The 12750-nt window shown below is 43.0% G+C and overlaps 1 protein-coding gene across 4 annotated transcripts in view; it reads right to left on the bottom strand.

The window, feature by feature from the left end:
• Positions 1–12750, bottom strand: part of LOC139760165 (uncharacterized) — a 106007-nt gene that overhangs the window by 21940 nt on the left and 71317 nt on the right. For all 4 annotated transcript variants that reach the window (XM_071683077.1, XM_071683080.1, XM_071683078.1 and 1 more), the window contains exons 28-30: positions 12142–12287; positions 9120–9353; positions 8870–8971 (exon numbers count right to left, since the gene is read on the bottom strand). In XM_071683077.1, coding sequence (XP_071539178.1) covers positions 8870–8971; positions 9120–9353; positions 12142–12287 — 482 coding nt within the window. The remainder of the gene's footprint in view (positions 1–8869; positions 8972–9119; positions 9354–12141; positions 12288–12750) is intronic.

Below are 12750 nucleotides of genomic sequence, written 5' to 3'. Positions count from 1 at the left end.
GGAGGAGGGTGGATGTTTTGGAAATGAGATGTTTGAGGACAATTTGTGGTGTGAGGTGGTTTGATCGAGTAAGTAATGAAAAGGTAAGAGAGATGTGTGGCAATAAAAAGAGTGTGGTTGAGAGAGTAGAAGAGGGTGTTTTGAAATGGTTTGTTCACATGGAGAGAATGAGTGAGGAAAGATTGACAAAGAGGATATATGTGTCAGAGGTGGAGGGAACGAGGAGAAGTGGGAGACCAAATTGGAAGTGGAAAGATGGAGTGAAAAAGATTTTGAGCGATTGGGGCCTGAATATGCAGGAGGGTGAAAGGCGTGCAAGGAATAGAGTGAATTGGAACGATGTGGTATACCAGAGTCAACGTGCTGTCAATGGATTGAACTAGGGCACGAGAAGCGTCTGGGGTAAACCATGAAAAGGTTTGTGGGGCCTGGTTGTGGAAAGGGAGCTGTGGGTTTGGGGCATTATACATGACAGCTAGAGACTGAGTGTGAACGAATGTGGCCTTTGTTGTCGTTTCCTAGAGCTACCTTGCGTGCATGCGGGGGAAGGGGGTTGTCATTTCATATGTGGCGGGTTGGCGACGGGAATGAATAAAAGCAGCAAGTATGAATTATGTACATGTGTATATATGCATATGTCTGTGTATGTGTATGTATGTATATGTTGAAATGCATAGGTATGTATATGTGCATGTATGGATGTGTATGTATATACATGTGTATGTGGGTTGGTTGGACCATTCTTTCGTGTGTTTCCTTGCACTACCTCACCAATGCGGGAGACAGCGACTAAGTATAATAATAAGATATATGTTTATATATATATATATATATATATATATATATATATATATATATATATATATATATATATATATGCTCTGTGGAAGGTATTAAGAATATATGGTGTGGGAGGCAAGTTGTTAGAAGCAGTGAAAAGTTTTTATCGAGGATGTAAGGCATGTGTACGTGTAGGAAGAGAGGAAAGTGATTGGTTCTCAGTGAATGTAGGTTTGCGGCAGGGGTGTGTGATGTCTCCATGGTTGTTTAATTTGTTTATGGATGGGGTTGTTAGGGAGGTGAATGCAAGAGTTTTGGAAAGAGGGGCAAGTATGAAGTCTGTTGGGGATGAGAGAGCTTGGGAAGTGAGTCAGTTGTTGTTCGCTGATGATACAGCGCTGGTGGCTGATTCATGTGAGAAACTGCAGAAGCTGGTGACTGAGTTTGGTAAAGTGTGTGAAAGAAGAAAGTTAAGAGTAAATGTGAATAAGAGCAAGGTTATTAGGTACAGTAGGGTTGAGGGTCAATTCAATTGGGAGGTGAGTTTGAATGGAGAAAAACTGGAGGAAGTGAAGTGTTTTAGATATCTGGGAGTGGATCTGGCAGCAGATGGAACCATGGAAGTGGAAGTGGATCATAGGGTGGGGGAGGGGGCGAAAATTCTGGGAGCCTTGAAGAATGTGTGGAAGTCGAGAACATTATCTCGGAAAGCAAAAATGGGTATGTTTGAAGGAATAGTGGTTCCAACAATGTTGTATGGTTGCGAGGCGTGGACTATGGATAGAGTTGTGCGCAGGAGGATGGATGTGCTGGAAATGAGATGTTTGAGGACAATGTGTGGTGTGAGGTGGTTTGATCGAGTAAGTAACGTAAGGGTAAGAGAGATGTGTGGAAATAAAAAGAGCGTGGTTGAGAGAGCAGAAGAGGGTGTTTTGAAATGGTTTGGTCACATGGAGAGAATGAGTGAGGAAAGATTGACCAAGAGGATATATGTGTCGGAGGTGGAGGGAACGAGGAGAAGAGGGAGACCAAATTGGAGGTGGAAAGATGGAGTGAAAAAGATTTTGTGTGATCGGGGCCTGAACATGCAGGAGGGTGAAAGGAGGGCAAAGAATAGAGTGAATTGGAGCGATGTGGTATACCGGGGTTGACGTGCTGTCAGTGGGTTGAATCAAGGCATGTGTAGGGGGGTGGGTTGGGCCATTTCTTTCGTCTGTTTCCTTGCGCTACCTCACAAACGCGGGAGACAGCGACAAAGAAAAAAAAAAAAAAAAATATATATATATATATATATATATATATATATATATATATATATATATTATTTTTTTTTATTATACTTTGTCGCTGTCTCCCGCGTTTGCGAGGTAGCGCAAGGAAACTGACGAATATATATATATATATATATATATATTATCCGTGAGGATAGGGGAGAAAGAATACTTCCCACGTATTCCCTGCGTGTCGTAGAAGGCGACTAAAAGGGGAGGGAGCGGGGGGCTGGAAATCCTCCCCTCTCAATTTTTTTTAATTTTCCAAAAGATGGAACAGAGAAGGGGGCCAGGTGAGGATATTCCCTCAATGGCCCAGTCCTCTGTTCTTAACGCTACCTCGCTAACACGGGAAATGGCAAATAGTTTGAAAAAAAAAATATGTATATATATATATATATATATATATATATATTTTTTTTTTCATACTATTTGCTATTTCCCGCGATAGCGAGGTAGCGTTAAGACTGGGCCTTTGAGGGAATATCCTCACCTGGACCTCTTCTCTGTTCCTTCTTTTGGAAAAAAAAAAAAAAAAAAAAAACAGTTGACTGAGCCTCAGCGGGAAAAATCCTCACATGGCCCTTGTTTCTGTTCCTTCCTTTGGAAAAGTAAAATAAGGAAGGGAGGATCCCCCCTCCACCCCCTTGGGTCAGGGGAGAAAAAAATTCCACGTTCCCTGCATTTTATAGAAGGGAACTAAAAGGGACAGGAGTGGGGAGCTGTACCCCCTCTTTTGTATTTCATTTTCTGAAGATGGAACACAAGAAGGAGCCAAGAACTGAGTGCTCATCCTCCTGGAATTCTCAGGCTGGGGTGTCTAAATGTGTGTGTATGTAACCAAGATGAGAAGAGAGATAGGTAGTGTGTTTTGGGGAAGAAATCTGGATGATTTAACTCTTGAGTGAAACATAGTTCAATGGAAATATGTTTAAAGTCGGGGGTTGAGAGGACAAGAGCTAAGGAAGGATTAGCAATACTCCTAAAGCAGGAGTTATAGGAGTGTGTATGAGAGTGTTAACGAATGAATTATAGACTGACATGGGTGAAAATGAAAGAGGATGTGAGAGATGGGTGATTCCTGCTGCTTACGTACCTGGCCATGAAAAGAAAGATCATGAGAAGCAAGTGTTTTAGGAGCAGGTGAGTGAGTGTGTCAGCAGTTTTGATTTAAGAGACCGGGTGTTGGTGATGAGTAATTTAAATGCGAAGGTGAGTAATGTGGCAGTTGAGGGTATGACTGCAGGCATAGGGTATTCAATACTATGAACAGAAATGGTGAACAGCTTGTAGAGCTATGCTGAAAAAGAACTGGTGATTGGGAAACGACTTAAAAAGAAACAGACACACATATATGTAGGTGAGTAGGAGAGATGATCAGTGGGCATTACTGGGTTACATACTTATATGCATGTAAAAGAGACTTTTGGATGCAGATTTGTTGAGAAGGGCTGCTGATGGGATGTCTTGTGGAGGTGATGATGAAGATTTGTAGTGATTTTCAGAAAAGAGGAAACAATGTCAGTGAGAAGAGAGTGATGATAGTGAGCTTAGGAATGAGACTTTTTTTTTTTTTTTTGAAGAAATACCATGTGAGATTGAGTGTATATTGGCAAAAGGGAGTGAATGAGGAATGTGAGGTATATAGGGAAACACTGATGGCATGTGCGAGAGATGCATGCAAAATGAGAAAGGTGGGAGGTGGGCGGATTAGAAAGAGTGGTGGGATGAAGAACAGTTGCTAGTGAAAGAGAAAAAGAGAGGCATTTGGGCAGTACTTATAGGGAAGGAGTGCAAATGATTGGCAGGAGGTCAAGAGGAAGGTGCAGGGATTGGAAAAAAGGGCAAATGAAACTTGAAGGAGGTTAAAGATATGCGAAAAACTAGAGAACAGATAGGAACATCGGTGAAGGGAGCAAAAGGGGATGTGATAATAGGTAGTGATGAACTGAGGGGTGTGAGTATTTTGAAGGAATCTTGAATGTGTTTGATGATAGAGTGACAGGTGTAGGGTGTTTTGATTGGGGTGGTATGCAAAGTAAGAGTCATGGAGAGTGGTTTGGTGAAGAAAGAAGAGGTGGTGAAAGCCTTCCATAAGAGGAAATATGGCAAGGTGGGGGGAGTGGATGGTATTGCAGTTGAGTTTAGTTGATTTGTTGGTAAGGATCTTCACTGTATGCATGGATCATAATGAGTACAGAAGGAATGCATGTTTAGTGCCACTGTACAAAGGCAAGGGGGGTAAGTTAATCGTTCAAACTACAGAGGTATAAGTTGACTGTATCTGGCAAGTCGTATGGGAAGGTAGTGACTGAGAGGATGAAGATGTGTAGAGAGCATCAGATTGGCATGGGACAGTGTGGTTTCAGAAGTGACAGAATAGATTCAAATAATTGATGTCTTTTCAGTTTAGAAGACATTTTTGCACTCATCATCAGGAATCTAGATGCATGAGAAAGGACACAGGTTCATTACCAAGGAGGCCAAAAATACCTCTGTAGGCCATCTAAAACCAGGGTTAACCAGTTGGTTTTGGTCCTAAAGTTTTTCTGGGGTTCATTCATGATACAGCAGTTTCTTTTTTATACTGTAAGAAGTGTCTTGGTGGAGAAAAGGGTAGTTTTGTTATAGAATGTGGAGCCTCCAGAGTTTTCACAATACTCTTTAAAGAAATGTGTGAACCAAATGTTTATTATTTCAGATCAATGACTTCTGGCATAAACTTAGCAACTGACTTCCAGCCAATCTAATGTTCGTCCTCTTAACAAGATTAAGATCACTGAAGTGGTAGTGTTGGTAAGTTTTAATGGCTTTCTGAAAGTTCAGAGTTTAAAAGAGAAGCCTGTGGGAGTTAGGTTAGTCTGTGTTGTTTCCAGGTGTTTTATATTGGTTGCGTGAAATCTGTTTTGTTTTTTCCTAAAAGAAGCATCACATGAGTAGGAATCTTTAGGTTTTACCCTTCAGGTTTGCTTGGTTCACCAGCAGACTAAGAATTTTGCTTTTAATGAATTTACTGAAAATGTTCTAGTTTGAAGAATTGTGACTTGTTACCAAGTAGAGTCTGTTGGGTTAAAAACAATAAGATATGTAAGTAATGCACAGAACATTAGCAGTACTAGCCAAGAGTTGATAATGGGCGTTCAAATCTTCCCTGTAAGAGATGAAGATACTCTAATAAATATACCATAAGAACTTTACAATGCTCTTTCTGGGGTTCGACAAGGAAAATCTGTTGTCTCCAAGTCACCGAGAGCTATCATAAGCCCATTGAGGCTTTGAACAGGTTTGTCATACTCTAGATGGAACTATCATTCATCAAAGATTCCATTTTGTTGTGAACAAAGTCACAGAAGTCTTGTTTTCAGCTCAGGTAGTGCAAGGAAACAGATGAAAGAACGGCCCAACCCACTCACATATACATGTATATACATGAACGCCCACACACGCACATATGCATACCTATACATTTCAATGTATACATACACATACATACACAGACATATACATATATACACATGTACATAGTCATACTTGTTGCCTTCATTCAATCCCGTTGCCACCCCGCCACACAAGAAAAACAGCACCCCCACCAAGCGCACAAGGTAGTACCAGGAAAAGACAACAAAGGCCACGTTTGTTCACACTCAGTCTGTAGCTGTCATGTGTAATGCACCAAAACCACAGCTCCCTTTCCACATCCAGGCCCCACAAAACTTTCCATGGTTTATCCCAGACACTTCACATGCCCTGGTTCAATCCATTGACAGCACGTGGACCCTGGTATACCACATCGTTCCAATTCACTCTGTTCCTTGCTTGTCTTTCACCCTCCTGTTATGTTCAGGCCCCGATCACCCAAAATCTTTTTCACTCCATCCTTCCACCTCCAATTTGGTCTCCCACTTCTCATTCCCTTCACCTCTGACACATATATCCTCTTTGTTAATCTTTCCTCACTCATTCTCTCCATGTGACCAAACCATTTTAATACACCCTCTTCTGCTCTCTCAACCACACTCTTTTTATTACCACACATATCTCTTACCCTTTCATTATTTACTTGAACAAACCACCTCACACCACATATTGTCCTAAAATATTTCATTTCCAACACATCCACCCTCCTCCACACATCCATGCCTCGCAACCGTATAACATTGTTGGAAACATTATTCCTTCAAACGTACCCACTTTTGCTCTACAAGATAACGTTCTCGCCTTCCACACATTCTTCAACGCTCCCAGAACCTTCGCCCCTTCCCCCATCCTGTGACTCTTCCGTGTCCATGGTTCCATCCACTGCTAAATCCACTCCCAGATATCTAAAACACTTCACTTCCTACAGTTTTTCTCCATTCAAACTTACCTCCCAATTAACTTGTCCCTCAACCCTACTGAACCTAATAACCTTGCTCTTAATCACATTTATTCTCAGCTTTCTTCTTTCACACACTTTACCAAACTCAGTCACCAAATTCTGCAATTTCTCACCCGAATCAGCCACCAGCGCTGTATCATCAGTGAACAACAACTGACTCGCTTCCCAGGCCCTGTCATCTACAACAGACTGCATACTTGTCCCTCTCTCTAAAACTCTTGCATTTACCTCCCTAACAACCCCATCCATAAACAAATTAAACAACCATTGAAACTTCATGCACCCCTGCCGCAAACCGACATTCACTGATAACCAATTACTTTCCTCTCTTCCTACTCATACACATGCCTTACATCCTTGATAAAAACTTTTCACTGCTTCTAGCAACTTACCTCCCACACCATATACTCTTAATACCTTCCACAAAGCATCTCTACCAACTCTCAAATGCGTTCTCCACATCCATAAATGCTACATACAAATCCATCTGTTTTTCTAAGTATTTCTCATCCATTCTTCAAAGCAAACACCTGATCCACACATCCTCTACCACTTTTGAAACCACACTGCTCTTCCCTAATCTGATGCTCTGTACATGCCTTTACCATCAATCAATATCCTCCCATATGATTTCCCAGGAATACGTAACAAAATTATACTTCTTTAATTTGAACATTTACCTTTATCCCTCTTGCCTTTGTACGAGAGCACTATGCATATATTCCGCCAATCCTTAGGCACTTCACCATGAACCATACATACATTGAATATCCATACCAACCAGTCAACAACACAGTCACCCCCTTTTTTAATGAATTCTACAGCAATATCATCCAAACCTGCCACCTTGCCGTCTTTCATCTTTCGCAGCTTTCACTACTTCTTTTCTCTTTACCAAACCATTCTCCCTGACCCTCTCAATTCGCACACCGCCTCGACCAAAACACCCTATATTTGCCACTCTATCAACAAACACATTAAACAAACCTTCAAAATACTCACTCCATCTCCTTTTCACTTCATCACTACTTGTTATTAACTCCTCATTATCCCTCTTCACCGATGTTCCCATTTGTTCTCTTGTCTTACGCCCTTTATTTACCTCCTTCCAAAACATCTTTTTCTTCTCCCTAAAATTTAATGGTACTCAGTCACCCAACTCTCATTTGTCCTCTTTATCAACTCGCACTTTTCTCTTGACCTCCTGCCTCCTTCTTTTCTACATCTCCCAGTCATTCGCACTACTTCCCTGCAAAACTCGTCCAAACGCCTCTCTTTTCTCTTTCACTAACAATCTTACTTCTTCATCCCACCACTCACTACCCTTTCTAATCTGCCCACCTCCCACCTTTCTCATGCCACAAGCATCTTTTGCGCGAGCCATCACCGCTTCCCTATATACATCCCATTCCTTCCCCACTCCCCTTACGTCATTTGCTCTCATGTTTTTCCATTCTGCACTCAATATCTCCTGGTATTTCCTCACACAAGTCTCCTTTCCAAGCTCACTTACTCTCACCACTCTCTTCACCCCAACATTCTCTCGTCTTTTCTGAAAACCTCTACAAATCTTCACCTTCGCCTCCACAAGATAATGATCAGACATCCCTTCAGTTGCCCCTCTCAGCACGTTAACATCCAAAAATCTCTCTTTCACACGCCTATCAATTAACACGTAATCCAATAACGCTCTCTGGGCATCTCCCCTACTTGCATACACAAGCCAGGTATTCCCAATCACTAGCACAAAAATCTACAAGATCTTGACCATTTCCATTTACAACGCTGAACACCCCATGTACACCGATTATACCCTCAAATGCCACATTACTCATCTTTGCACTGAAATCGCCCATCATTATAACCCGGTCTCGTGCATCAAAGCTGCTAACACACCCACTCAGCTGCTCCCAAAACACTTGTCTCTCATGATTTTTCTTCTCATGACCAGGTGCATAGGCACCAATAATCACCCATCTCTCTCCATCCACTTTCAGTTTTACCCATATCAGTCTACAGCTTACTTTCTTACACTATCACATACTCCCACAACTCCTACTTCAGTAGTGCTACTCCTTCCTTTGCTCTTGTCCTCTCACCAACCCCTGAATTTACTCCGAAGACATTCCCAAATCACTCTTTCCCTTATCTTAGTCTGAGCCAGGTACCCATTTTATCGACAACTCCCTAGAGGTGGGTGTACTGGATTGACTGTAACAGATTGCCGCAACTAGGATTTGAACCTATGTGTTCGTCCCTGGGTGGCCTATGAATGTACCACATTCAGGAACGCTTACGGCTCCACCACGGAAGTCTATATTTTCAATTTTACCAAGAACATAAGATAATGAAACTCATGACCCATTGGTATTTGACAAAAAACATATTTATCTAATAGTTCCCAATAAGCATGTGTGACCTTTTGTGACCTGTTACGTACCACAACTTCTGCTGGGTGATCAGGGAAGGTGTATTCTTGGCTGCCAGAGTCTGCGGGGCTCGTCCATGCAAGTTTGTACGTTTCAGCACATGTAGGGTTGATCTGTGGAGCCAGACGAGGTTGATGCGTTCAGTCATGTAACCATGAATGGTAGTTGGCTCAGTCAACTTGTAATGTTACTATTTCGATGCCAGGTTTCTAATTATTTCATTATAAAAAGAAATCTATTTAACAACTGAGAGGGACTTACCTTTGGCTTGAACCACTTCAAAGTGACCGAGCTCTGCGTTAGGTCAGAGTGGCTCACCCCCCGTGGTGCCGAGGTTCTGTCCTCGACGGTAGTGAAGTTTTGGTAAACTTCATCGCTTGTGTAACCTGAGGCGGTGACGGCTCTGACCCACACTCCGTAGTTACTACAGGCATTCAGGCCAGTCAGGGTGTGTTCCAAGTACACACTCACCTCTGACTTGAAGGAGGACATGTCCTGCAAATGTGAAATCTATTTTTTTATTTGTCGTTTTATGTGTTCTTCCCTGTACTGAGTCGAAGATAGCCATGCAGAATCTCTTCCAAACACGTCCCTATCAAAACGATCTAAAAGAGGTGACCAGACTACGGCTCTAGGCCAGTTACAGTGAGGCTGCCAGTGGGAGCGCCATGATGGAAGTGGGGGGAATCAGAATGCTGGTGATGGACGGAACAGAAACAATAAAAAGCTAGAATACTAGTAGGAGTAACACACTGGCGGCAGCCAGAACACTAGCCCAGGTGGTGGGAGGAGATGAAGGCCTCACGTTTTCCATGGTTGATAACCTGCAGCATGTCAGACCCCTGACTCATATCCCGGACCATCACGACCACTTTCTCTACACTCTCGATCATTATTTCTGTATGTAATCCTTCCCGTTATAGCCACGTAGTATCACTATCACCGACAACTGGTTCATCTGGTCAGATTCATGTAAAGGTCTGTATATTCTGCACCTCCTCCTCTGGTTGTCCACAGGAAGTACCTTTTACGGCACTTTAATCTCGCTTAGTTCCCTTCCTCTCCTCACGATAAGCAGGAATTAAAATAGTTTCATTGTAGACATTATTAACTCCCTGTGGACTATGGTTGTATCTGCTGAGCGTGTAGTGAAGGTTATTACTACTACTGGAACGGAGGCAAAAAACCTTTCTCTTGAGATTATTTCTCCTTCCTGACCACGGATCAACCACTGCCGCTCTGATGACAGGTGGTCAAGGAAACCAGCGTATTGGATGACGAAAAATCTCCACTTCCCTCAGCTCTCGTCCAAAATTTTTTTTGACTGGAAATCACTCCCAACCTTTCGTTTATCCAAAGAACGTTCGGTACCTTTTCTTATACCACTGATGAATATTTCTGTCAGTGAAAAAGTGTCTTTAATAACATGTTATTCTACACTGTCGTGACTACGATACCACACTTATTTCTCTTGACAAAGTCTTTTTCCTAAGCTCTCTTTCTCCCTCAGAAGTCCAGCTGAGATGAATCCATTATTCCCTCACCCTCTGTCGCACCTCTTGTTGTCCCCTTACCCCTCCCTATCATCTTGTTACTGTACAGTCCAAATGGCAATTTTATCTTTGAGCCCAAGAGGCATATGGACCAGACGGCACTCCTCCTCGTGTTATGAAAGGAATGCGACTACAAGGCGCTCGTGCTTGCTCGTCTGTTGTGTTTACATAGAATCCAAAACTTTTCCTTCCTGGAAACATACAATGGCACAGTCTATCCCGAGGGAGGGTGACCATCCTGATCCCGCCAACTTATCGTCTCCAATGTCATTACACTTACGTTTTAACTTTTATTTCCATATGTTTGCTGAATCTTATAGTCTTCTTTCTGATGGTCAGTATACTTATCGGGTGGTGAGACCCAACGACTATATTCCCGCCTATTTTACTTATGCTTTGCCATCTTTCCTGAGAAAGTCCGGGGAAATCTTGTATTGATATCTGGAAAGTTACTGCCACGGTGTGGCATTGGTGTCTAATCAACAAGCTCCTTTGGCTGTCCAACCTCAATCTCCATTCTCGTGATTATCCCCCATCCCCCGCCCTGGCCGTCTTCTCCCTGTACTTTATGAGAGATCAGCCTCTCTCTCTCTCTCTCTCTCTCTCTCTCTCTCTCTCTCTCTCTTTCTCTCTCTCTCTCTCTCTCTCTCTCTCTCTCTCTCTCTCTCTCTCTCTCTCTCTCTCTCTCTCTCTCTCTCCCTATGCACAGCGGTATCCTACAGAGTACTGCCCTGTCTCCAACCCTCTGCTTCCTTTGCATCGACGATTTCCTATGAACACCCGTTCACTCACACCTTGACGACTCAACACTGCATTCCTCCACGTCTATCAAATCTGTCCCATCTTTCACTTGATCTACGTCTCGCTTCGTCACAGTTTCACAGGTAAGAATTTAGGCAAGAATTGTGCGTTGGTCATACGTGACCTACTTACGTCTGACGCCTCTGGAGCCCCAGTTCCCCGCAACATCTCTTTCTGCAGCTCATCATAACTCTCTCACCTCCTCTGATGGCTCTGTATTTCCACCCCTCAATAATCCTTGGTACAAGCACAGAATTTATCATGAGAACATAACGTTACACATCTTTCAGTCTGACTCTGAGAGGGTAAATGTCCTGTTCAGATGTCGGAGATGATTCTCTTGCGAACCGTTGCTTCGAAATGACAACTGATTCGCCCTCTTGTGGTTATTGCTCTAACGTCTGGTGTGCGTTCGACTCTGCATGATTATATATGATTATCTGATCCAGTCATGTCTAGAGTAATCCAACATGTCAGATCTTCCAATCTAACTTCAAGACTTCACCAAACTTATCCACGCCTCACTACTGGCTTTTCGCTCTTCAAGAAAACAAATTTCTTTCTCTAAGAACTAACTGGCCCCACCGTCAGCTAGACCACAGCAAGCCACTGACTTCGTCACACGAGAACTGTAGCCACTAGCAACTCAGAATTTCATAATCTGATCATTCTGTTTGGATGGACGTATTATGGATGACCTTTATGTATTTCAGTAATCACGTGAGACATTTGTCGCTGTAACCACATGAATGTGGTATGTTTCTGCCCGTCCGAGTACTGAGCCCAGTTAGAATGACGCAATGCTCTGACCACGGCAATTGTTGCTCTGCTCTTGCTTCCATGAGGGCATCTCAACACATAATCATCCAACGCTATTGTGTAGTAGAGAACAACACCTACATGTTCACATGTCATTTCACACTACTAACCTTGCGGTAAGATATTTCATCCAGCAGTATGTAGCGGGTGTCGTACTCGATCACACACCAGGGGTTCTCCACGGGCGGACCAAAGGAGACGGTGGCCGAGTGTGAGGTGACCTCCGCCACTTGCAGGTTGGTGGGCGCGCTGGTGGCTGTGGACGGCGAGGTAATGGTCTCATGCACTGGCCACGTACAGGTCTGTCGGCCTTATACACTCTGCTCTCTATAACAGGTGTATCTATAACCCACAGCTTTATAACATACATATTATAACCATAAGAATATATACGTACACATGCACTCATGCGTGCCCACATACAAAGACAGACAGACAGACAGGCAAACAGACAGACAGTCAGACACACACACACACACACACACACACACACACACACACACACACACACACACACACACACACACACAAACACACACACACGTAGAAACAAATTTAGCAGGAAAAGAACAGAGGAACAAAGAAACTGTACGAATATTTGGACAAAGCAGGATACAATCCAAAACCTTCCCATATATCCATCAGAAACAGATAGTCAAAAGAGTAGCTAATGAGGGCAAGGGATTCAGAGGGAAGTCCTGATGGATGACGTAAAGATA

Source organism: Panulirus ornatus, chromosome 35 (genome assembly GCF_036320965.1).
Source record: "Panulirus ornatus isolate Po-2019 chromosome 35, ASM3632096v1, whole genome shotgun sequence".
NCBI classification, from domain to species: domain Eukaryota; kingdom Metazoa; phylum Arthropoda; class Malacostraca; order Decapoda; family Palinuridae; genus Panulirus; species Panulirus ornatus.
Note: the sequence above shows the minus strand (reverse complement) of the source record. Positions and strands in the feature narration are given on the sequence as shown.